A 26,372-nucleotide genomic window follows, 5' to 3' on the forward strand; every position below is an offset into this window, starting at 1 on the left:
GCGTAGAGGTGGATCAGAGACTCACCAGCAGCAAGAGCGACCTCATTGATGTATACAGAGAAGAGAGTCGGTCCAAGAATTGAACCCTGTGGCACCCCCATAGAGACTGCCAGAGGTCCGGACAACAGACCCTCCGATTTGACACACTGAACTCTATCAGAGAAGTAGTTGGTGAACCAGGCGAGGCAATCATTTGAGAAACCAAGGCTGTTGAGTCTGCCGATGAGGATGTGGTGATTGACAGAGTCGAAAGCCTTGGCCAGATCAATGAATACGGCTGCACAGTAATGTTTCTTATCGATGGCAGTTAAGATATCGTTTAGGACCTTGAGCGTGGCTGAGGTGCACCTATGACCAGCTCTGAAACCAGATTGCATAGCAGAGAAGGTATGGTGAGATTCGAAATGGTCGGTAATCTGTTTGTTGACTTGGCTTTCGAAGACCTTAGAAAGGCATGGTAGGATAGATATAGGTCTGTAGCAGTTTGGGTCAAGAGTGTCCCCCCCTTTGAAGAGGGGGATGACCGCAGCTGCTTTCCAATCTTTGGGAATCTCAGACGACACGAAAGAGAGGTTGAACAGGCTAGTAATAGGGGTGGCAACAATTTCGGCAGATAATTTTAGAAAGAAAGGGTCCAGATTGTCTAGCCCGGCTGATTTGTAGGGGTCCAGATTTTGCAGCTCTTTCAGAACATCAGCTGAATGGATTTGGGAGAAGGAGAAATGGGGAAGGCTTGGGTGAGTTGCTGTTAGGGGTGCAGTGCTGTTGACAGGGGTAGGAGTAGCCAGGTGGAAAGCATGGCCAGCCGTAGAAAAATGCTTATTGAAATTCTCAATTATGGTGGATTTATCAGTGGTGACAGTGTTTCCTATCTTCAGTGCAGTGGGCAGCTGGGAGGAGGTGTTCTTATTCTCCATGGACTTTACAGTGTCCCAGAACTTTTTTGAGTTAGTGTTGCAAGAAGCAAATTTCTGCTTGAAAAAGCTAGCCTTGGCTTTTCTAACTGCCTGTGTATAATGGTTTCTAGCTTCCCTGAACAGCTGCATATCACGGGGGCTGTTCGATGCTAATGCAGAACGCCATAGGATGTTTTTGTATGGGTTAAGGGCAGTCAGGTCTGGGGAGAACCAAGGGCTATATCTGTTCCTGGTTCTAAATTTCTTGAATGGGGCATGTTTATTTAAGATGGTTAGGAAGGCATTTAAAAAAAATATCCAGGCATCCTCTACTGACGGGATGAGGTCAATATCCTTCCAGGATACCCCGGCCAGGTCGATTAGAAAGGCCTGCTCGCTGAAGTGTTTCAGGGAGCGTTTTACAGTGATGAGAGGAGGTCGTTTGACCGCTGACCCATTACGGATGCAGGCAATGAGGCAGTGATCGCTGAGATCTTGGTTGAAGACAGCAGAGGTGTATTTAGAGGGGAAGTTGGTTAGGATGATATCTATGAGGGTGCCCCTGTTTAAGGCTTTGGGGAGGTACCTGGTAGGTTCATTGATAATTTGTGTGAGATTGAGGGCATCAAGTTTAGATTGTAGGATGGCTTGGGTGTTAAGCATGTTCCAGTTTAGGTCGCCTAGCAGCACGAGCTCTGAAGATAGATGGGGGGCAATCAGTTCACATATGGTGTCCAGAGCACAGCTGGGGGCAGAGGGTGGTCTATAGCAGGCGGCAACGGTGAGAGACTTGTTTTTAGAGAGGTGGATTTTTAAAAGTAGAAGTTCAAATTGTTTGGGTACAGACCTGGATAGTAGGACAGAACTCTGCAGGCTATCTTTGCAGTAGATTGCAACACCGCCCCCTTTGGCAGTTCTATCTTGTCTGAAAATGTTGTAGTTTGGAATTAAAATGTCTGAATTTTTGGTGGTCTTCCTAAGCCAGGATTCAGACACAGCTAGAACATCCGGGTTGGCAGAGTTGGCCTAGCGTCGTCCGGGTTAGGGAGGGCTTGGTCGGTAGGGATGTCCTTGTCTCATCGCGCACCAGCGACTCCTGTGGTGGGCCGGGCGCAGTGCGCGCAAACCAAGGTTGCCAGGTGCACGGTGTAGCCTTCGACACATTGGTGCGGCTGGCTTCCGGGTTGGAGGCGCACTGTGTTAAGAAGCAGTGCAGCTGGTTGGGTTGTGTATCGGAGGACGCATGACTTTCAACCTTCGTCTCTCCCGAGCCCGTACGGGAGTTGTAGGGATGAGACAAGATAGTAGCTACTACAACAATTGGATACCACGAAATTGGGGAGAAAAAGGGTTACCCCCAACAACAAAAAATAATAAATAAAAAAACTAAACTTTTGTAATATATTAATATAACAATGATTATTATTATTATGATTATTATTATTTACTTGTATTGAAATTATCACATTGAATCTGTGATATGATGTAAAGATTGCTGTACACCAGCGGAACCCATCCAACTTGAAGGAGCTGGAGCAGTTTTACGTTGAAGAATGGGCAAATATCTTAGCGGCTAGATCTTCCAAACTTATAGAGACATACCCCAAGAGACTTGCAGCTGTAAATGCAAAGGGTGGCTCTGCAAAGTATTGGCTTTGGGGGAGTGAATAGTCATGCATGATCCAGAGGCAGACAGTGTCGAAGAAACAAAAGTTTATTTCTAATACTGGGGCAGGCAAACGACAGGTCAAAGGCAGGCAGGGGTCAGTAATCTAGAGAAGGTGCGAAGGGTCCAGAACGGCAGGCAGTCTCAGGGTCAGTGCAGGAAGGGGTCAATAATTCAATGAGGTGGGGAAAGGTATAGAACAGCAGGCAGGAGCAAGAAACAGAAAGGAGCAGGGGAACAAACGCTGGTAGGTCTCATGAACAAAACAAAATGGCAACAGTCAAACAGAGAACACAGGTATAAATACACAGGGGATAATATAAGATGGGCGACACCTGGAGGGGGGTGGAGACAAGCACAAAGACAGGTGAAACAGATCAGGGTGTGAGAGAAATAAAACATATCATGATGTAAAAACATTTTTGGAGGCTTGATTGCTTTTTTAAATAGTTTTTTGGGGGTGGGACTGCAATTTTCACCACTTCTGTAGAATCACAAGAAGTACCAGTACCGTATCATTTTGCAGGAATACGAGGTATTTGAGGTAAGTATGTACATAAAGTCAGGGATAAAATGACTAGACATCAGTATAGATAATAATAAGAATAAAGTAAAGAACAGATTAGCAGCAGCATATGATGAGTGAGTATGTGTGTGTGTGGCGTCGGTATGCGTGTGTGTTGTGTATATGTGTGTGGGGATTTTGTGTGAGAGTGTCAGTGTAGTATATGTGAGTGAGTGTAGTATTGTGAGTGTGCATAGAGTTAGTGCAAGATAGGGTCAATGCAGATGTTACTGATTGTAACAGAGAGGAAAAGTCCAAATTTGGGTGAAGATGATTGGGTGAAATCCCAAACCTCTACCACAGATTATCATAATATTAGCCTCTACTGCAACTAGTAACATGTTCTTCACCACTGGTGAAGTAAATGAGATGCTTTTAAAATAGTTTTCTTAGCAGTAGCCTAGATGACAGTGGCTCATGCCTGTCCCAGTCTACTGGACCGCCCATCACTAGACTAATTTGATAAGACAAGCTCTAAAAGCCGTCTTGCTTTATTAGTGGTCTAATTAAAAAAAACTACAGAGCTACATAATTCAAGGAGTCATAGGCTTGATGTCAGTAAACCCAATGGGATGTACATTATTTGTGGTAAGCAGCAGCATGCACTATAATTCAACCTCTTAACTTATTTTAAGTTGACAGGTGCCACCACTCCTTAATGTTTTTCAAATGACACATATCATGAGCATTTGCTATTATATTGAACAAAAATATAAACACAACATGCAACAATTTTAACGATGTTGCTGAGTTACAGTTCATATAAGGAAAACAGTCCATTTAAATACATTTGTTAGGCCCTAATTCATGGATTTCACATGACTGGGCTGGGGCCCACCCACAGGAAAGCCAGGCCCAGCCAATCAGAATGAATTTTTTTATTACAGACAGAAATACTCATCAGTTTCATCAGCTGTCTGGGTGGCTGGTCTCACGTGGTCTGCGGTTGTGAGGCCGGTTGGATGTACTATCAAATTTACTAAAACCACATTGGAGGCGGCTTATGGTAGAGAAATTACCATACATACTGTGGACATTCCTGCAATCAGCATGCCAATGTCAGTCTCCCTCAAAACTTGAGACATTTGTGGCATTGTGTTGTGTGACAAAACTTTATATTTTATAGTGGCCTATTATTGTCCCCAGCACAAGGTGCACCGGTGTAATGATCATTCTGTTTAATCAGCTTCTTGATATGCCACACCTGCCAGGTGGATGGATTATCTTGGAGAAATGCTTACTAGCAGGGATGTAAACATATTTGTGAACAAGATTTGAGAGAAATACGCCTTTTGTGCTCATGGAACATTTCTGGGATCTTTTATTTCAGCTTATGAAACATGGGACCAACCCTTCACATGTTATGTTTATATTTTTGTTCAGTTTACAGTATATTAGGATGCTTTTGCACTATTTTATTCTTATATCACTATTTTGATTATTAGAATATAAAACAATTCCATTGTTGTTGTTTTTTAGCCCACTTTTAAATTGTAGTACAATCTCATCATTCATAGGTTACTGATGTACAGACAGAAGATTAGGCCAGTCTAGGAAAGAGAATATATCCATCCAGTGTCAACTCTATGCCAATGACGAGGATGTAATTCCATTGAATGAACGTGTCTTTCGTCATATTTCATTTTCATACTGCTTCATTAACCCATGATCTTATTCTCATGCAGAGCTTTTTTTTATTCTTCAGATAACCCTGGTTTATACTTTAAATTAATTCCAATAGAGACAGCCTGGTATCTAGGTCATTTAATCAAGGGGGCACGTTCACTGTGGGAAAAAAACGGCAAGCATACTGACCTTGAACATTCAAAATGTTTAACAGTGTATTTATGAATCAGTTTTCTTGAGGACAGCTGCTGTGCTTTGTGTTGTGAGTGTGTGTGTGTGTGTTCTGAGAGTGGGTGTGACCGTGACACATAATTACCAGTCCATCTAGATTTCTATTGGCTGCTGCCCTTGTCAACCAGTAGGCTTAGGCTTCGGCTGTTTTCGAAGCAGATTAGGAAGCAGTCATCATCAGTCGTAGTCTCATCTGACCGGCTCCATGGCAAAACAAGACCTCTTTATGTTTTTGCATTTATTTTCTGTCGTTTTTCTGCAGCTTTCTTTGTCTTTTGATCAAGTGCCTGCTGTTGTGGAGAAAAGGTAGGCATGAAAGGAGGTATTTCAACTCTAGGCTGGAGTCAGGCAGGGGGATGGATGGATGTGCAGGGGGGTGGGGGGAGAATGAGGTTCTTTCATAGTGTGATTGAGATCGTGGGAATGAGGAGAAACAGACAATTTTAAAATGCACTTGTGAATCTGCAAAAGCATTATCTATTTTTATCTGTAACAATTGTGGTAGTGATTTCCCTCTTACCTTGTGTTCTGCACTGTACTGTACTATACTGTGGTGTGCACATCTGCAATTATAATGTTCTAGGAATTTGCCAGTGAAACACAAGAGAAAATCCATTGGTGTTACTCTGAAGCCATCAGTTTACAGGGCAAATCCATATATGCACTACAAAAATAGGCAGGAATGAAAGCTGTTACATCAGGGATGAGATGGAGTCATATTCTGTATGCTCACATGCTATATATCGCAGAGCCATCCTTCCTCTGAGAAATACACTATTTGAGTATAGATCCATATATGCTAGATTGAGTATTTCTATTCTATTCAGCTCTTGCACTGCTGTCAATCTAGTAATCAAAATGTACAAATAAATAATATAAAAACAGCTATTTTCATGAGTTTCACTGAATATATATATATATACATATATTAAATAACATATGTTAACTATGATGTTAACTACAGATTTGTTACTTCAGTTACTTCATTTATTTGTTTGTAGTGTTTCATTGGACATCAATTCATTGATTTTGGTTATTTTGATCGACAATGGCATTGCAGTTTATGTTATTTCAGTAGCATGGATATAGTACCCCATGAATTGTGTTTTATATAACTTTAATGAATACAGTAGGGAGCCGTATTTAGACTGAAAGATGAGATGTCAGATTGCCAGGTAGATGACTCCAGTAGATGCCTGGTGCCTTGATGTCCTACCTTCTGACCCCTGCTTACTTTTTAATCATGTTGTTTTGACATGTGGCATGTGGTCATGACCCTGACACTTACCTCAGCTACTGCATAGGCTACAATAGCCCCCTGTCAACATGTCCTGACATTTCCGGCAGTATTGTGGGAATGTACTGCCTCCCAAAAATTCCACATCATATTCTTAGTAATATTTCAATTCAGCTGCCTAGGCTACAACCTCCTGTGAACCTGTCCTTAATAGACAGCAGGGGCTTCTGATGCTTTCTGTAGGAGAGCAGTGTGATATTGTGATTAAATCAGGCGATGAATACACAGAATACAGTAAACAAAGTCAACTGATGATCCAAGAGGTGAGGATCATTCCAATTGCAACAATGAAGAAACATCAACGAAACAATTTCAGCCTCATTTCACTTGTCACGGTGTCTGTCTTTTGTGCATTTAGGCCAAAACGTGGACAATACTACTTAACATTTTAACACATGTATCTTTAACTAAAAAAGACAAAGAATTCGTTCCCCTCCTTGTTTACCAAAGTAATTATTCGCCGCCCTGTGTCCCAGCACCTGTAACACATATGTGCTTTGGGCTCATCTGTTAGTGACTATCTGACTTAATACATTTAAAAAAAACGAATGTGTAATTGGCAACATATTGCCTCAAGGGCATTAGGCTATTTAGCCCGTCTGCATTCGCGCCTGCACAGATGGGACTTTGTGGCAACATGTAGGGCAGTACGGGCTTTAGTCTTAGAGCAGATTTGATTTAGCTAGGCATGAGCGTGCTGAGCTGAGCACAGGGGGCAGTCTAAAAGCAGCGCGTCCACCGCAATATTCCCTCTTACCCTCACAGAATACATGACATGACAGGCATTGTGAAGTGAAAGAGAGAGATGACCAACGGATCATATTGATTATATAATGGCTGGTCCATAACATTCTCAGGTGCAGCCAGTCAGTGATGGCAGCAGGGCAGAGAACAGAGTGGATTTGTAAGCTGCTGGTAGGGTGGGGTTGGGATAGAGGGAGGAGAAGGGAGGAGGATTTTGCTATCCACTCTAGATCATCACAATTGGTTCAGTCGTTTGAATTAAAGCTCAATTTTTGCTTGGGTTATGGATTTTGGTGAGGAAGTGTGGGTCTGTGTAGCAAATTCAGTTTGACACTTGTGTTCAGATAAATTATTACTCATTGTTTTGTCACTTTTTATTATGTAAGAATGGCATCTGCTGGCAAACAAGAACACAGAGCACTCACTCCTCGTCAACTCCCAAATGTCTTGTTACATCACTGAGCAAGCCCAACACAGATACACCCACAGATGGGATTTCAATAACAAATGTCAGAGAACTACACTTTTACACTGAGGTACACTGAATATGATCTATTCCTGTTATAGATAATAATACATTATTTAACAGTTGTATATGACTGCCTGTAATAGTATTAAACAAATCACCACAAACAACGCAGTAACATAGTGCCTTATTACAGGGTCAAGCCAAATGTTGCCCTCATGCTTTTAATAATAAACATATCAGAATAGGGATTATGATTCATGCAGAATATAAGCACAGTTTATGACTACAGATGCTCACCACCCACTGCTCAGATAGACCAGTAGTGCGCCAATGGAGAAATCTACTGGACACCCGAAGACGAAAGCTGTAGAAAAAGTGCTTTGCACATTAAATTACTGAAATTTGCATTGATATTAAAGTGCATAGACACATCAAATGTCTGCAATTCATGGTTAGGGTCAATTCCATTTTAATTCAGGAACCTAACTGAAATTCCAATGTACCTAATTGAGAAGCAATGAAGAAGAATGGAATTGGAATTTCAGTTTACTGCCTGAGGACCACAACCCTGCAGCCTGCCAGTCGTCGGTAGCCGCCTCAGATCTGGTGGGCAGTCTGCTAGCTACACTAAACCCCCTGAGCCCTAATAAGGATACCATGGTCTGGCTGTTAGCCCCCCTAAGTCCTAGTAAGGACACCATGGTCTGGGAGGATTAATCGAGCAGAACCTTAATCAGGTTTTAGCGTTTCCCCAAAGCTCATTTAATCTGGCATTATGGCAGTGATTAGATGCTTAAACAGTTAGTCACAGGATAATCTCTTGCACTGTTGAGGAAAACACAATAAGAGCAAACTAGGCCAAATACATTATTATGGAAAGTGTTGTCTCTTTTTTAGTCACGTCCAAATTTCTAAAACACTATTATACATTTTGTTTTCCATGTAGAATGTACCATCTCACAATGTTCGCTTGGCCAACCAATGGTTCCAGTGTTGTTTTTTTAAATACAGTACCACTCAAAAGTTTAGACACACCTATTCATTCAAAGGTTTTTCTTTATTTTTTACTATTTTCTATATTGTAGATTAATAATGAAGACATCACAACTATGATATAACACATATGGAATCATGTAGTAACCAGAAAAACAAATCAAAATATATTTTATATTTGAGATTCTTCAAAGTAGCCACCCTTTGCCTTGATGACAGCTTTGCACACTCTTGTCATTCTCTCAACCAGTCACCTGGAATGCCTTTCAATTAACAGGTGTGCCTTGTTAAAAGTTAATTTGTGCAATTTCCTTCCTTCTTAATGTGTTTGAGCCAATAAGTTGTGTTGTGACAAAGTAAGAGTGGTATACAGAAGATAGCCCTATTTGATAAAAGACCAAGTCCATATTATGGCAAGAACAGCTCAAATAAGCAAAGAGAAACGACAGTCCATCATTACTTTAAGACATGAAGGTCAGTCAATCCAGAACATTTCAAGAACTTTGAAAGTTTCTTCAAGTGCAGTCGCAAAAACCATCAAGCGCTATGATGAAACTGGTTCTCATGAGGACCTTCACAGGAAAAGAAGACCCAGAGTTGCTTCTGCTGCAGAAGATACGTTTATTAGAATTAATAGCCTCAGAAATTGCAGCCCAAATAAATGCTTCACAGAGTTCATGTAACAGAAACACCTCAACATCAACTGTTCAGAGGAGACAGCATGAATCAGGCCTTCATGGTCGAATTGCTGCAAAGAAATCACTACTAAAGAATGCCAATAAGATGAAGAGACTTGTTTGGGCCAAGAAACATGAGAAATGGACATTAGACCGATATCTGTCCTTTGGTCTGATGAATCCAAATTTGAGATTTTTGGTTCCAACAGCCGTGTCTTTGTGAGAAGCAGAGTAGGTGAATGGATGATCTTCACATGTGTGGTTCTCACCGTGAAGCATGGAGGAGGAGGTGTGATGTGTGGGGGTGCTTTGCTGGTGACACTGTCAGTGATTTATTTAGTAGTCAAGGCACACTTAACCAGTACAGCTACCACAGCATTCTGATGGTTGGGATGAGTTGGACAACAGAGTGAAGGAAAAGCAGCCAACAAGTGCTCATCATATGTGGGAACTACTTCAAGATTGTTAGAAAAGCATTCCAGGTGAAGCTGGTTGAGAGAATGTCAAGAGTGTGCAAAGTTGTCATCAAGGCAAAGGGTGGCTACTTTGAAGAATGTAAAATATATGTTTCGATTTGTTTAACACTTTTTTTGGTTACTACATGATCCATATGTGTTATTTCATAGTTTTGATGTCTTCACTATTATTATACAATGTAAAAAAAATAGTAAAAATAAAGAAAAGCCCTTGAATGAGTAGGTGTGTCCAAACTTTTTAAAACATTTTTTTATCCCCCTTTTCTCCCCAAATTCATGGTATCAAATTGTTAGTAGTTACTGTCTTGTCTCATTGCTGCAACTCCCGTACGGACTCAGGAGAGGTGAAGGTCGAGAGACATGCGTCCTCCAAAACACAACCCAACCAAGCCACACTGCTTCTTAACACAGCGTGCATCCAACCCGGAAGCCAGCCGCACCAATGTGTCGGAGGAAACACCGTATATCTAGCAACCTGGTCAGCGTGCACTGCGCCCGCCCCGCCACAGGAGTCGCTAGTGCGCGATGATAAAAGGATATCCCTGACGGCCAAACCCTCCCTATCCTGGACGACGCTAGGCCAATTGTGCGCCGCCCCATGGGCCTCCCGGTCACGGCGTGTCCAAACCTTTGACTGGTACTGTACACAGTGGCAAGAAAAGTATATGAACCCTTTGGAAATATCTGGATTTCTGCATAAATTGGTCATACAATTTTATCTGATCTTCATCTAGGTCACAACAATAGACAAACACAGTCTGCTTAAACTAATAACACACAAACAATTATACATGTTCATGTCTTTATTGAACACACCATGTAAACATTCACAGTCCAGGGTGAGAAAAGTATGTATTTTGGGTCGTTGTCCTGTTGAATCACCCAAATTATGTTGAGCTTCATTTGGCGGACAGATAGCCTAACATTCTCCTGCAAAATGTCTTGATAAACTTGGGAATTCATTTTTCCGTCGATGATAGCAGGCTGTCCAGGCCCTGAGGCAGCAAAGCAGCCCCAAACCATGATGCTCCCTCCACCATACTTTACAGTTGGGATGAGGTTTTGACGTTGGTGTGCTGTGCCTTTTTTCTCTCCACACATCATGTTGTGTGTTCCTTCTAAACAACTCAACTGTAGTTTCATCTGTCCACAGAATATTTTGCCAGTAGCGCTGTGGAACATCCAGGTGCACTTTTGCAAACTTCAAAGATGCAGCATTGTTTTTTTTGGACAGCAGTGGCTTCTTCCTTGGTGTCCTCCCATGAACACCATTCTTGTTTAGTGTTTTACGTATCGTAGATTCGTCAACAGAGATTTTAGCATGTTCCAGAGATTTCTGTGAGTCTTTAACTGACACTCTAGGATTCTTCTTAACCTCAGTGAGCATTCTGCGCTGTGCTCTTGCAGTCATCTTTGCAGGACGGCCACTCCTATGGAGAGTAGCAACAGTGCTGAACTTTCTCCATTTATAGACAATTCGTCTTACTGTGGACCGATGAACACCAAGGCTTTTAGAAATACTTATGTAACCCTTTCCAGCTTTATGCAAGTCAACAATCCTTAATCTTAGGTCTTCTGAGAACTCTTTTGTTCAAGGCATGGTTCACATCAGGCAATGCTTCTTGTGAATAGTTTTTATAGGGCAAGGCAGCTCTAACCAACATCTCCAATCTCGTCTCATTGATTGGACTCCAGGTCGCCCGACTCCTGACTCCAGTTAGCTTTTTGAGAAGTCATTAGCCAAGGGGTTCACATACTTTTCCCAACCGACACAACCGACAAGAAAAATACAATAATTTGTGTGTTATTAGTTTAAACACACTTTTTTTTGTCTATTGTTGTGACTTTTGATTTGATCACCAATTTAAACAGAAATCCAGGTGATTCCAAAGGGTTCACATACCTTTTCTTGCCACTGTATGTAATAAACTGTATGCTCGAAATGGATTTGATTGTATATAGTATATGCCTGATATTCATCCTACCATTATCCCTATATCTCCTGTCCTAGTAATCATATAAGAGAGATTTACGTTGATGTCCTGTAGCCAGTACCTTACAGCCTACCATCTGAAATAATGATTTATTGTCTTATATTTACAGTTTAGGGGGACCCACATCCCAAGATATCAGGGTTCAAAACAGTGAGTTTTTTTCCCTTATTGTCAATTGATTATGTGAACTTTTTAATTCTATTTTGAGATGCGTATAAAAACAAATACACTAAATTCACTGGTAACACTTCACTTCACGTTGCTCGTGTACCTGTGTAGTAGTAACACTGCAATAACTCCCGTAGCAACGCTGTGTTGCTAATACAGCAGTCATCTTCTTTTTAAAATGAATTGTATTTCTCTCTCTCTCCTTGTATACAGATGGACTGGCTTCCCAGAGCCACAGTGCTGCTTCCGATGGGGACAGTTATTTGCTTGTGGTGGAGCACCCTCTCAGAAGAGTGCTGCAGGTACTATGTCCCAATTATCTTTCCTTACTCTCAAAGTGTGCACTTGTTCACTTCACTTCACTGACCCTGAAAGGAAATGACTGGTAGAAGAAATATGGTGGAAACTCCCACTAGCCCATGCCTCCATCAATCCAATGCTTTCATATTTACGGAAAGCATAGTGAACGAGTGCACACTTCAGCGGAATGGAGAAATACACTGTGTACAAAACATTAAGAACACCTGCTCTTTCCATGACACAGACTGACCAAGTGAATCCAGGTGGAAGCTATGATCCCTTATTGTCACTTGTTAAATCCACTTCAATCAGTGTAGATGAAGAGAAGGAGACAGGTTAAATAATTATTTTTTCAGCATTGAGACAATTTAGACATGGATTGTGTATATGTACCATTCAGATTGTGAATGGGCAAGACAAAAGATTTGCTACTCAATATTTGGAAGGTGTTGAGAATGTGGTATACTCAGTGTAGACTACTGTGTGCGTGACTACACCAGACAGAAGTTTGTAGTTATCGAAAAGGACCTTGTACATTGAGAATAGGTTTTATTCCCAGGCATTTGATATTCATCCCAGACAGAAGGCATAATCTCAGTGAGGTAAACCATTAGATATATTGTCATCAAGGAAATTAATAAACAGATTAGATTATTCCTAACAACAGCACCCTTACACAACGTCTTATTGGTCAATGAACGCCTGCTGCAGCGCCCACAATGAGATGAAAAGCAATCTGTAATAGTACTTCAGATTACTGTTGGTTGTCAATCAATGAGCCACCATCTTATCTATTTCTCTCTCCCCTTCTCCTTCTCTTCTTTTCCCTCTCTCCCTCTTTCAACCCATCCTGTTTCATCCTCTCTTTCCCGCCATCAGCTTTATGGGTGGCAACTGGACTCGCCACACAGAACCAAAAGGAGGCTACTGCAGACATCGAGCACTCTTCCTTACTCTCCTCTGAGCGTGGTTTACAATGGAAAAACATGTATCCTGTTTAGGGCCAGGAAGATTGCTATAAGGTTCAGGAACAGCACTTTAGTGGATCTCACAGAGAAGGCATTCGGTCCCGACGCACCGGTTGACACCAAAGGCTCCATGTGCAGCAAAGATAAAGCTACGTAAGTCTGCTTAGCGGCTGTAGATATTCCTGCTGCAGTTCAAGGTACATGACTCTTCCTCGCTCTCCTGACATTTTGAAGGATGACGTAATGACAGTGCTATTGAATTTGTTTCTCCCCACCAGGCTTGTTCTACGATTTGGAGATGTGGAGGACTTGAGAGGACTTGCCATAAGGTTTAATTCTTCATTCATTTTTACAGCCAAATTTAGGCTTGAAAGACCAGGGTTTTCCTGGCAGGTCACATGTTGGTCTGAAGTATATCGTGTGTGTTACAGTTTGGTTGTGATACTTGATATTTATATATTCTGTGTACTGTACACTAACTGTGTCTCTCTTGACAAGAGCATCTGCTAAATGACTCAAATGTAAATGTATAATCAATGTATGAACTCTTCCGACAGGCTACAGATGTCCAACACATTCTATGAGTCGGCAGGGCAGAACTGGTTTACTCTGGACAGCGTACACATCCACTACAACTGGACCCACGAGGCTACGTTCAATGCCAGCGACGTGTACGCTCCTAGTACCTACTCCTACCACTGTCAACACGTCAGCAGTCTGCAGAAGTACGACACGCTGCTTGTACCAAGCTCCATCACAGACAACTCCGCAAACTGGCACATCACCTTCACAGACTTCCAGGTTGGCATGCATTGTTTTTGCGGGAAGGCAACATTTTATGGCAGGAGGGGAGGGATGTTTTGGTAGAGGAGCACGTTCTAATGGTTCTGTCGGAACCTCTGTAGCTACTCCTGTTGAAATGTAAGGGATAACTTGTACTGTTTGTTTAAACCATGATTTGTGAAATTTGCTGTAAAATAATAATGAATGATTGGTAAACAGGACTCCAACTTGTGTGTGGCTTTACTTAACTCTCCATAATACAGGACAGTTTCTCGTCATACCGCCATACGGCCATTGTTATACCATTACACTACATTGTTAATGTATTGTATTTAATTGTGTTTGTGTATGAACCCAGAAATATTCATGTTTATATTTTTAAAGAGTTACATAATATAGAAATCCACAAGAATAGTTTCGATGTAATAACCTTTATGTGTTATGTATGTAATCTTTGCCTTGTTTACTTTATTGAACATCTCATATCTCATATTTCTCTTTGCCCGACAGTTACAATCGTTCAACGTGCTGTCCAACAAGTTTGCCTCAGCCAGCGACTGCGCTACGTTCTTCACTCCGGCAATCCTCATGGGTCTGATCACCTCCCTCATCCTCCTCCTGGTCCTGGCCTACGCTCTGCACATGGTGGTGCATCTCAAACACATCGACACCTACGAAGAGCACAAGACTACTGTCTACTTCCCTCGCAGCTCAGAGACTGCAGAAAGCACCGATGCCACCGGCTCCACCGCCACTGAGAAAAACAGCTTGTAGGACTCTGTTTCCCAGGATCCACCTCAGTCTCCACCACTAGGAGTATAGACCGTTTCTGTAGTTGTCAGAGAGTGACTGTGCAGGGGCTCCAACTGAGACCCCTGATGCCTGGCAGGCCGACTGATTGACTGACTCAACTCTAGATATAAAGCAACCTCCCATACTGAAGGACATGGTCATGTTGCCTGGACTTGATATGGTCGTCCACTCTGGCATTGCTGGACTCAGGCAGTGGTTGTCCAACCCCGGTAGATCCAATACTTTGCGGCTCAGCATCATCTGGTGGATTTGGAAACAACTTTGGAGGACACTAATCCTGAGACATTAACCACTTATCTGGCATTGCAAGAGAAAAATAAACTAATAATTATGTACTCTTGAATGAAATTCAAACTGATAAAAGCACAAAAAACAATTTATTTTAGTTCCTTGTCAGTACTATAAATTCTGGTATATTGGATAAAGAAGTTTCATTTGAATATCCATACCCTAAACGGTACATACCGTAAAGGGTATCCAGTATATACTATTATGTAATTAATTCATCTTTGTTGGATACGCAATTGGTTACATTCTGATGTTTCAGACCTGCAGAGGATGTGTTTTCAAGAACTTGTCTTATTGCGAGCTTTTGTGAAAATAATACTGTATGTGAATTCTGGTTTTGTAAATTTTATTTGGTGTTTTTAATTTCTCAAATGTGTATTCTTCTTACAAGGTGGGTCTTCAATAGTTTTCCAGTTAAAACATTATATTGTCATTGAACTATTTAAAAAGCAGTTCAGATTGCCAGAATCACATCAACAATTTACTGTGATATGCATCATGCCTGTGGCTAGAAAATACATTTGCATACAACAGTACGTTACTCTGATGGGCAAAATTTTAAACATTTTCTAGGAACCTATTGTTATGTACGTCTCATTTATCTGTAGGCTATGTGTTTGGACAAAATAAACCCAAGTTGGCTGAAAGGTGTCCATTGCAATCTATCAAAATGGAAGAGGAGTGTGGAAGTTTAACGGTAATTTTTAAATCAATATCAAATCATTTCTGGGTAAAAATCAAATGAAAACTAGCTGTTATTGGCAGAGAGGTTTGGAACTCTCTTTGTTATTGGTCTATTAACCAATTCACAGCATGGTGATGTCACCATGGAAAGCTGAAACTCTTGCCCATGTAAACCAAACCTGCTGATTAAAAGGTCCTGTGTAGATTGTAATTTCAATCAGCAACTACAAGGAAATAACACTTACCATGTTAGTTTCATCAGCTTTAGTACAATATGATATAAAACATAGGAAAAAAAAACATTTTAACTGCACTGGGCCTTTTACAGTGAATTACATGCAGGGGCCATGTATCGCGAGATCTTGGCCAACAACCTCCTTGAAGATGGGTCGTGGCTGGGTCTTCCAGCATGACAACGACCCGAAACACACAGCCAGGGCAACTTAGGAGTGGCTCCGTAAGAAGCATCTCAAGGTCCTGGAGTAGCCTAGCCAGTCTCCAGACCTGAACCCAATAGAACATATTTGGAGGGAGCTGAAAGTCCGTATTGCCCAGCGACAGCCCTGAAACCTGAAAGATCTGGAGAAGGTCTGTATGGAGGAGTGGGCCAAAATCCCTGCTGCAGTGTGTGCAAACCTGGTCAAGAACTACAGGAAATGTATGATCTCTGTAATTGCAAACAAAGGTTTCTGTACCAAATATTAAGTTCTGCTTTTCTGATGTATCAAATACTTATGTCATGCAATAAAATGCAAATTAATTACTTAAAAATCATACAATGTGATTTTCTGTAGTTTTGTTTTAGATTCCGTCTCTCACAGTTGAAGTGTACCTATGATAAAAAAATTACAGACCTCTACACGCTTTGTAAGTAGGAAAACCTGCAAAATCGGCAGTGTATCAAATACTTGTTCTCCCCACTGTATATATAGATAGATACAGTATATTTACGAAATAAATATATATGGGTGATTGGAAATGATGCAGACAATTACATTGATGGAAGCCACAATCTAGCTGCAATATTAAAGATGATCTAATATTTAAAAAATACAAAAAATACATGGAGTAACAGAAATGAATGTAACCAAATGACGGGGGATTTACGGTACATTTACTAGGCCTACTGGTTACACACATTTTATAATTGATAAAAAATAAACGATTAAAGGGCAAACAATTCACAGAATGAAACAATGAATGCGCAAGAATTGGCGGGAGACAGCTGAGCACATTCTGGAGAGCTGAGTGCATGCATTCTGAGACACTCCATATCTTCGCCACACACCTATCCCCTTCTTGTTGCAACATTGTAAATTATACTCAAAACACATTATCTTCACACATATTTTAGATTATTTTCACTGACAAGACCCTTGTGTCCTGATTCAACAGAGTGAGTTATGTAAAGTTTCTCCTGTAACGATTCTCTTCTTGTGAAGTAGAGGCGGACCAAAGCGCAGCGTGGTGGTTGTTCATTGTAATTTATTGACGACACTATACATGAACAAACTAACGAAAAAACAAGAAACGTGAGAACTCAAAACAGCCCTGTCTGGTGCAAACACAAAAACAGGAACAATCACCCACAAACACAGTGAAACCCAGGCTACCTAAATATGGTTCCCAATCAGAGACAATGACGAACACCTGCCTCTGATTGAGAATCATATCAGGCCGAACATAGAACTAGACAAACTAGACATGAAACATAGAATGCCCACTCAGATCACACCCTGACCAACCACAACATAGAAATATACAAAGTAAACTATGGTCAGGGTGTGACAGTACCCCCCCCCCCAAGGTGCGGACTCCGGCCGCAAAACCTGAACCTATAGGGGAGGGTCTGGGTGGGCATCTGTCCGCGGAGGCGGCTCTGGCGCTGGACGTGGACCCCACTCCATAATAGTCTTTGTCCACCTCCTTAGCGTCCCTAGATAGGTGACCCTCCTAAGAGACAGCTCGGGACAGAGGGACAGCTGCTCGGGACAGAGGGACAGCTGCTCGGGACAGAGGGACAGCTGCTCGGGACAGAGGGACAGCTGCTCCGGGCGGAGGGGCTCTAGCGGCCCCTGGCTGACTGGCGGCACTGGCGGCCCCTGGCTGACTGGCGGCCCCTGGCTGACTGGCGGCACTGGCGGCCCCTGGCTGACTGGCGGCACTGGCGCTGGGCTGACTGGCGGCACTGGCGGCCCCTGGCTGACTGGCGGCACTGGCGGCCCCTGGCTGACTGGCGGCCCCTGGCTGACTGGCGGCACTGGCGGCCCCTGGCAGACGGGCGGCACTGGCGGCGCCGGGCAGACGGGAAGCTCCGGCGGCGTTGGGCAGACGGGAAGCTCCGATGGCGCCGGACAGGCGGGAGGCTCCGGCAGAGGCGCCGGACAGGCGGGAGGCTCCGGCAGAGGCGCCGGACAGGCGGGAGGCTCCGGCAGAGGCGCCGGACAGGCGGGAGGCTCCGGCAGAGGCGCCGGACAGGCGGGAGGCTCCGGCAGAGGCGCCGGCAGAGGCGCCGGACAGGCGGGAGGCTCCGGCAGAGGCGCCGGACAGGCGGGAGGCTCCGGCAGAGGCGCCGGACAGGCGGGAGGCTCCGGCAGCGGCGCCGGACAGACGGGAGACTCCGGCAGAGGCGCCGGACAGACGGGAGACTCCGGCAGAGGCGCCGGACAGACGGGAGACTCCGGCAGCGCTGGAGAGGAGGAAGGCTCTGGTAGCGCCGGAGAGGCGGGAGACTCCGGCAGCGCTGGAGAGGAGGAAGGCTCTGGACGGATGGGCCGGAGAGACAGCCTGGTACGGGGAGCTGCCACCGGAGGGCTGGGGTGTGGAGGTGGTGACGGATAGACCGGGCCGTGCAGGCGCACTGGAGCTCTTGAGCACCGAGCCTGCCCAACCTTACCCGGTTGAATGGTCCCGGTCGCCCTGCCAGTGCGGCGAGGTGGAATAGCCCGCACTGGGCTATGCAGGCGAACCGGGGACACCGTGCGCAAGGCTGGTGCCATGTAAGCCGGCCCAAGGAGACGCACTGGAGACCAGATGCGTAGAGCCGGCTTCATGGCACTTGGCTCGATGCCTACTCTAGCCCGGCCGATACGCGGAGCTGGAATGTACCGCACCGGGCTGTGCACCCGCACTGGGGACACCGTGCGCTCCACAGCATAACACGGTGCCTGCCCGGTCTCTCTAGCCCACCGGTAACCACAGGAAGTTGGCTCAGGTCTCCTACCTGGCGTAGCCATACTCCCTGTTAGCCCCCCCCCCAATACATTTTTGGGGCTGACTCCCGGGCTTCCATCCACGACGCCGCGCTGCCTCCTCATACCAGCGCCTCTCCGCTTTCGCCGCCTCCCGTTCTTCCTTGGGGCGGCGATACTCTCCTGGCTGAGCCCAAGGTCCTTTACCGTCTAATTCGTCCTCCCATGTCCATACCTCCTCGCGCTGCTCCTGCTGCTGCTTTTTCCTTTGCCCATTACCACACCGCTTGGTCCTGTTGTGGTGGGTGATTCTGTAACGATTCTCTTCTTGTGAAGTAGAGGCGGACCAAAGCGCAGCGTGGTGGTTGTTCATTGTAATTTATTGACGACACTATACATGAACAAACTAACGAAAAAACAAGAAACGTGAGAACTCAAAACAGCCCTGTCTGGTGCAAACACAAAAACAGGAACAATCACCCACAAACACACAGTGAAACCCAGGCTACCTAAATATGGTTCCCAATCAGAGACAATGACGAACACCTGCCTCTGATTGAGAACCATATCAGGCCGAACATAGAACTAGACAAACTAGACATGAAACATAGAATGCCCACTCAGATCACACCCTGACCAACCACAACATAGAAATATACAAAGTAAACTATGGTCAGGGTGTGACAGTACCCCCCCCCCCCAAGGTGCGGACTCCGGCCGCAAAACCTGAACCTATAGGGGAGGGTCTGGGTGGGCATCTGTCTGTACAAAGTAAACTATGGTCAGGGTGTGACATCTCCCATTTCTCTCAATCTCATTCTCCCTGTCGCTCACTCAAACTCACACACGTGTAGATTCAGAGAAGAGTAAGATATTTGCCAATTACACCCATTTCTAACAATGTTCGTTGCAGCAGTGATATGACAGACATCACTTTTGAGAAATATAATATTTTCTTGTCATTAACCTTTTCCCTCGTGAGTTCCAAATATCTCTAACGGTCACCCCAGCGTGAGTAAAAACACAAGTTTTTTTGTTTTGTTATGCGAGTGAGGTCAGAATGCCCTCGCTATTCCAAAATGTGATTGTTACGCAACAGGACAGTTAGTCTCGGGGAAAATATTGGAAGCGGATGTTCTGTTTGAATCGGATGACATGTGTCGAGTGGAGATGAGAGTGAGAAGAACAGGATTACAGTGGCGAATGCAAAAGGAAATAAGAGCAGTAAAGTGGTAGTGGAATCTTGTAGGAAAACGGTAGGAACAAGGGTTTTGGATTGATGTTGTTACCTGGGAGATCCGTTTGAAGTCTCTATTAAAATTGTAGATGCGTTGGATGAGGTGGCGTCGATGAAGGGGAAAAAAACGATAAGTTGGCTGATTCCGTTTTGTTGTGTTTCTATGGAACAGAAGGAGCATGCTTTGCTTCTCAAGAAGATGTCGGATTGGAATGTCCCTTGTGTAGATCTTCGAAACAGGGCGCCTATCAAGGGTGTTATCTCTGGGGTGGTGCTCGAAGTAAATGCAAAGGATGCACGCGAAGAATTGGATCAAGTGGTTGGTGCACAACGACTGACCCGCATGGTAGAGTGCGGAAGCCCAGTCCATCCATTCTATAGTTTTCTGATGAACACTCTCTCCCTTCTCACGTGTATCTGGGTTATATGAGATTCCCTGTGAGGGCATTCGTGCCCAAACCCACGCAGTGTGAGAAATGTCAATTATTTGGTTATGTGTCCTGTTAGGGTGAAGGAGGCGGAGGTGGCAAGAATAAGGGCTGTCCAGAATGTCTCCTATCTGGAGGCATTGAGAAGAGTGGAAGAATGACTTGAAGTTGAAGAAGTAATGGTCGTAGTAGAGACACAAGATGATGTTCCTTGTCAACAGGGGGATCCTGACATGTTGCATGTTAAGAAGGTGGACTTTTTAGTGTTTATTACTTTGGTTATCGACTTCACAGTGCAAACAGAGAGGAAATCGGAGAAAATAGGCATCATTGTGAGTGCGGCTGAGCGTTCTTTTGGGACTCAGGAACTTTTCTGCAGAGGCATTACAAGGAATCCTGTCGATGAATGCTCTGTCCTCACAGGCACCTGAGCCTGTGTAGGGATGTGATTTGAATGTGACTGAAGGAGTGGGATGGTTGTTTTGATTTATTTGTGTATTTTGTATTATCTTGGGCCCTCCCGCCCCACAATGGAATATATTATTTTGGTTTTATTTCAATACCCTGTACAGTAGGTGGCGGCAATACACCAAAAGGACAGGACAGTTAACCTGCTCTGCCCTCAAACCAAGACACACATTGCCTGCTAATTATTTATAGGCTATATTTCAACTTGTCAATTTGAAATTATTTTCTAAGAAATGTTATTTTCTAACACTGAATTGAGTTGTGTTCCGCCTCCTCATTAATTCACATAGAAGCAGCCCATTTTACTGTTGTGGACAATTTATATTTCACAAGCATTTCGCATTAACATCTGCTAACCATGTGTATGTGACAAATAAAAAACAATTATTTGATATTTGAGGCTTTACTGAACAGGAAAAACTTCTCTCTTCGATGAGAGCCCAAGCACCTTCCCAGTATTCCTCCAGATCAAGTACGCAGACATTTGAGCAGTCTAGCACAAGATTTTTCCACTAGCACATTTTCTGGCTGGCACTCGTATTGCCTTCATTGTTGTCTTCCTTACAAATAATAACATTGGGCGTGTTTGTGTTCCAATAAAAGTAAGTGCCTTATTCGTCGTTTTTAGTATACCGTAAGTATGTATGAGCATAATATATTTACTGTTTTGCAAGTTTCTCTTTTTTAAACATTTAAGATATAACGCCCACCAACTTCTTCAACTTTCCCATGGAAATACTTTTAGCCAGCTGAGTCCACAAAGTTTCTTCAGGAATGTCCTTTTCTAGTTCTTTTGAAATCTCAAATCGATAAAGTTGTAATGCGCTGATTCTCTTCACTGCAGATCTGAACCATCACATCACTTTTATTAATAATTAATAAAATAAAACAATCTGCCTTTATATAAGCTGTGCCCCAGTCTTTCTCTGCATGTAATTGTTGTGGGTGAATTATGAAACAATTACTACTGTATGCAGATGTGCAGAAAATTGTGGTGTAGATTTGTTTTTGCCATTGCATAATCTTTGTTAAATAAAAATCTGTTTCAGATTTAAACTTTAATTGGTGGCCATGGAAACAAATAGAAATGTAATGAACAATGTTTTCAATATTCAACGTTATCCTCTGCTATACAGTAGGTAATAGGCTGTAGCCAGGTGTTCATTACCAGGTTATGATGAGGTCTTAAGTATGACCAGTAGCCAACTAATATAGCACATAATACAGTGCTCAGAATTATGACCAACTGGTTGTATGGTGGTCAGAATAATACATAATATTCTGGTCAGTAAAAATACATACCAAACAGATTTTGACCACTGGGTGTAGGGTAAGGTCACTTGTTTTGTTTTCAACATGTATTAGGTAAAACATGTTCTGCTGAAGGGAGGGCCATCTATTTTCATTTCAGAGAGGTCAAATTTTCTCCATGTAACTATTATAAATTACGTTTCCTCCCTTACCGACTGCCTTAGCCCAATCAAAGAACAGCTAAGTGCATCATTAGATTAGTTTTTTGCCTCAAGATGTCAATCTGTCTGTAACCGCCGGTAACTTCATAACGAAGTTGACTAAATACAAAGTTGTCAAAGTCGTTGCAATTGTTACAAAAAAGTGAAGGATTCAAATGAAAACTGACCCAGTATACTGGCCGACGTATCAAAATGCATAGGGAATATTTTGTTTGGAGAGCGTTTGCACATTGGCAAGATGAATGTTGTTGCTTGGCTGACGTAAAATGATGTAGAACTGTATAATGTATAATGTAGGCATTCAAAATACAGTGCCTTCAGAAAGTATTCATACCCCTAAATTTATTCCACATTTTGTGTTAAAGTCCAAATTCAAAATTGATTAAATATGTATTTTTTCTCACCCATCTATGTGCAACACTTTATAATGACAAAGTGAAAACATGTTTTTAAACATTTTTCCAAATTTATTGAAAATGAAATACACAAATATCTATTTTACATACAGTGCCTTGCGAAAGTATTCGGCCCCCTTGAACTTTGCGACCTTTTGCCACATTTCAGGCTTCAAACATAAAGATATAAAACTGTATTTTTTTGTGAAGAATCAACAACAAGTGGGACACAATCATGAAGTGGAACGACATTTATTGGATATTTCAAACTTTTTTAACAAATCAAAAACTGAAGAATTGGGCGTGCAAAATTATTCAGCCCCTTTACTTTCAGTGCAGCTAACTCTCTCCAGAAGTTCAGTGAGGATCTCTGAATGATCCAATGTTGACCTAAATGACTAATGATGATAAATACAATCCACCTGTGTGCAATCAAGTCTCCGTATAAATGCACCTGCACTGTGATAGTCTCAGAGGTCCTTTGAAAGCGCAGAGAGCATCATGAAGAACAAGGAACACACCAGGCAGGTCCGAGATACTGTTGTGAAGAAGTTTAAAGCCGGATTTGGATACAAAAAGATTTCCCAAGTTTTAAACATCCCAAGGAGCACTGTGCAAGCGATAATATTGAAATGGAAGGAGTATCAGACCACTGCAAATCTACCAAGACCTGGCCGTCCCTCTAAACTTTCAGCTCATACAAGGAGAAGACTGATCAGAGATGCAGCCAAGAGGCCCATGATCACTCTGGATGAACTGCAGAGATCTACAGCTGAGGTGGGAGACTCTGTCCATAGGACAACAATCAGTTGTATATTGCACAAATCTGGCCTTTATGGAAGAGTGGCAAGAAGAAAGCCATTTCTTAAAGATATCCATAAAAAGTGTCGTTTAAAGTTTGCCACAAGCCACCTGGGAGACACACCAAACATGTGGAAGAAGGTGCTCTGGTCAGATGAAACCAAAATTGAACTTTTTGGCAACAATGCAAAACGTTATGTTTGGCGTAAAAGCAACACAGCTGAACACACCATCCCCACTGTCAAACATGGTGGTGGCAGCTTCATGGTTTGGGCCTGCTTTTCTTCAGCAGGGACAGGGAAGATGGTTAAAATTGATGGGAAGATGGATGGAGCCAAATACAGGACCATTCTGGAAGAAAACCTGATGGAGTCTGCAAAAGACCTGAGACTGGGACGGAGATTTGTCTTCCAACAAGACAATGATCCAAAACATAAATCAAAATCTACAATGGAATGGTTCAAAAATAAACATATCCAGGTGTTAGAATGGCCAAGTCAAAGTCCAGACCTGAATCCAATCGAGAATCTGTGGAAAGAACTGAAAACTGCTGTTCACAAATGCTCTCCATCCAACCTCACTGAGCTCAAGCTGTTTTGCAAGGAGGAATGGGAAAAAATGTCAGTCTCTCGATGTGCAAAACTGATAGAGACATACCCCAAGCGACTTACAGCTGTAATCGCAGCAAAAGGTGGCGCTACAAAGTATTAACTTAAAGGGGCTGAATAATTTTGCACGCCCAATTTTTCTGTTTTTGATTTGTTAAAAAAGTTTGAAATATCCAATAAATGTCGTTCCACTTCATGATTGTGTCCCACATGTTGTTGATTCTTCACAAAAAAATAAAGTTTTATATCTTTATGTTTGAAGCCTGAAATGTGGCAAAAGGTCGCAAAGTTCAAGGGGGCCGAATACTTACGCAAGGCACTGTACGTATTCACACCCAATACTTTGTAGTAGCACCTTTGGCAGCGATTACAGCTGTTCGTTTCTGGTAAGTGTCTAAGCGCTTTCCACACCTGGAATGTGCAACATTTGCCAATGATTCATTTCAAAATTCTTCAAGCTCTGTCAAATCAGTTGTTGATCATTGCTAATCAACCATTTTCAGATCTTGCCATATATTCTCAAGTAGATTTAAGTCAAAACTGTAACTCAGCCACTCAGGAACATTCACTTGTCACTTGGTAAGCAACACTTGGTAAGCAGTCTAGATTTGTCCTTTTGTTTAAGGTTATTGTCCTGCTGAAAGATTAATTCATCTCCCAGGTTCTTGTGGAATGCGCACTGAACCAGGTTTTCCTCTAGGATTTTGCCTGTGCTTAACTCCATTATGTTTATTTGTTTTATCCTGAAAAACTCCCCAGTCCTTAATGATTCCAAGCATACACATAACATGATGCAGCCACCACTCTGCTTGAAAATATGGAGAGTGGTACTCAGTAATGTGTTGTATTGGATTGGCCCCAAACATAACACTTTGTATTCAGGACACAAAGTGAATTGCTTTCACACATTTTTTTTGTAGTATTACTTTAGTGCAAACAGAATGCATGTTTTGGAATATTTTTATTCTGTACAGGCTTTCTTCATTTCACTCTGTAAATTATGTTAGTATTGTGGAGTAAATATAATGTTGTTGATCCATCCTCAGTTTTCTCCTATCACAGCCGTTAAACTCCTTAACTGTTTTAATGTCACCATTGGTCTTATGGTGAAATCCATGACCGGTTTCCTTCCTCTCCGGCAACTGAGTTAGCAAGGACACCTGTATCGTTGTAGTGACTGGATGCATTGATACACCATCCAAAGTGTAATTAATAACTTCATCATGCTCAAAGGGATATTCAATGTTATGTCAATCTGTGTTTGAAATTCACTGCTCAACTGAGGGACCTTACAGATAATAATTATATGTGCGGAATACAGAGATGAGGTAGCCATCCATTCAAATTATTTACTTTTGAACTTATTTTGGCTTGTTATAACAAAGGGGTTGAATACTTATTGACTCAAGACATTTCAGCTTTTCATTTTTTATGAATTTACAAAGATTTAAAAAAACATGACAACAAAAATGTGGAAAAAGTCAAGGTGTGTGAATATTTTCTGAAGGCACTGTATAATAGCCAACCCCTTGCAGATAGTCTACAGTGCAGGTATAGCTGATGAGACTTAACGACAATATCCAGAAGCCTCTGTAGACGAAGGGGAGATTTCTTCCTGCCCCAAATATCCTAACAGCCGTTGCTGTTCTAATCGCTCAGTGAGAAACGTATTTAACAGGCAGGAAGCTTTTCTCAGCCAGTCGAAATCATGAATCAGTGTAATTTTTATGGATATATAAAAATAAACATCAATAGAAAACAGGTAGAACGAAATTTAGTGCAGCTGGTTTGCAGTCTTTCCAGCTCCTGTTTGGTCATTTTCAGATAAATAACGTTAAAATATTCATCCACAGAATCAACCATATTCATTACATTTCTGCTCCCAAATGCAAATAAACTGATCTATATCCGCAGTCTAGTTTTTATCGCAACCTGCTGTGCAGTATGACTGATTCAGAGTGAATAATTATTTCAGCTTGATGACCAAAACTAATATGTCATTAAACTCCAACAAGTAGTCTATTTAGGCCACTGAATATTATAATAGCCAAGTTCATTATGTATAAAATAAAGTTAATGAAAAACAAACCTAGATGATTGATGTGTTATGTCTACACCATGGTCTCATGTGGTA

General features: G+C 42.5%; 1 protein-coding gene and 1 long non-coding RNA gene across 2 annotated transcripts in view; one reads left to right on the top strand and one right to left on the bottom strand.

Annotated features, from left to right (window-relative positions):
• Positions 1 to 5,102: 5,102 nt before the first annotated feature.
• On the top strand, positions 5,103 to 15,601 carry LOC110527727 (V-type proton ATPase subunit S1). Its single transcript, XM_021609189.3, has 7 exons — positions 5,103 to 5,290; positions 11,744 to 11,784; positions 12,016 to 12,104; positions 12,982 to 13,223; positions 13,349 to 13,399; positions 13,628 to 13,871; positions 14,364 to 15,601. Exons 1-7 carry the CDS (start codon positions 5,190 to 5,192, stop codon positions 14,625 to 14,627), a joined length of 1,032 nt encoding a protein of 343 aa, XP_021464864.1. The 5' UTR covers positions 5,103 to 5,189; the 3' UTR covers positions 14,628 to 15,601.
• Positions 8,674 to 26,372, bottom strand: part of LOC149982517 (uncharacterized) — a 305,212-nt gene continuing 287,513 nt past the window's right edge. Inside the window, exon 3 of the long non-coding RNA XR_016497209.1 lies at positions 8,674 to 8,741. This is a non-coding gene — a long non-coding RNA (uncharacterized LOC149982517). The remainder of the gene's footprint in view (positions 8,742 to 26,372) is intronic.

The sequence above is a fragment of the Oncorhynchus mykiss genome, chromosome 7 (genome assembly GCF_057628025.1).
Source record: "Oncorhynchus mykiss isolate SJ-2025 chromosome 7, ASM5762802v1, whole genome shotgun sequence".
NCBI classification, from domain to species: Eukaryota; Metazoa; Chordata; class Actinopteri; order Salmoniformes; family Salmonidae; genus Oncorhynchus; species Oncorhynchus mykiss.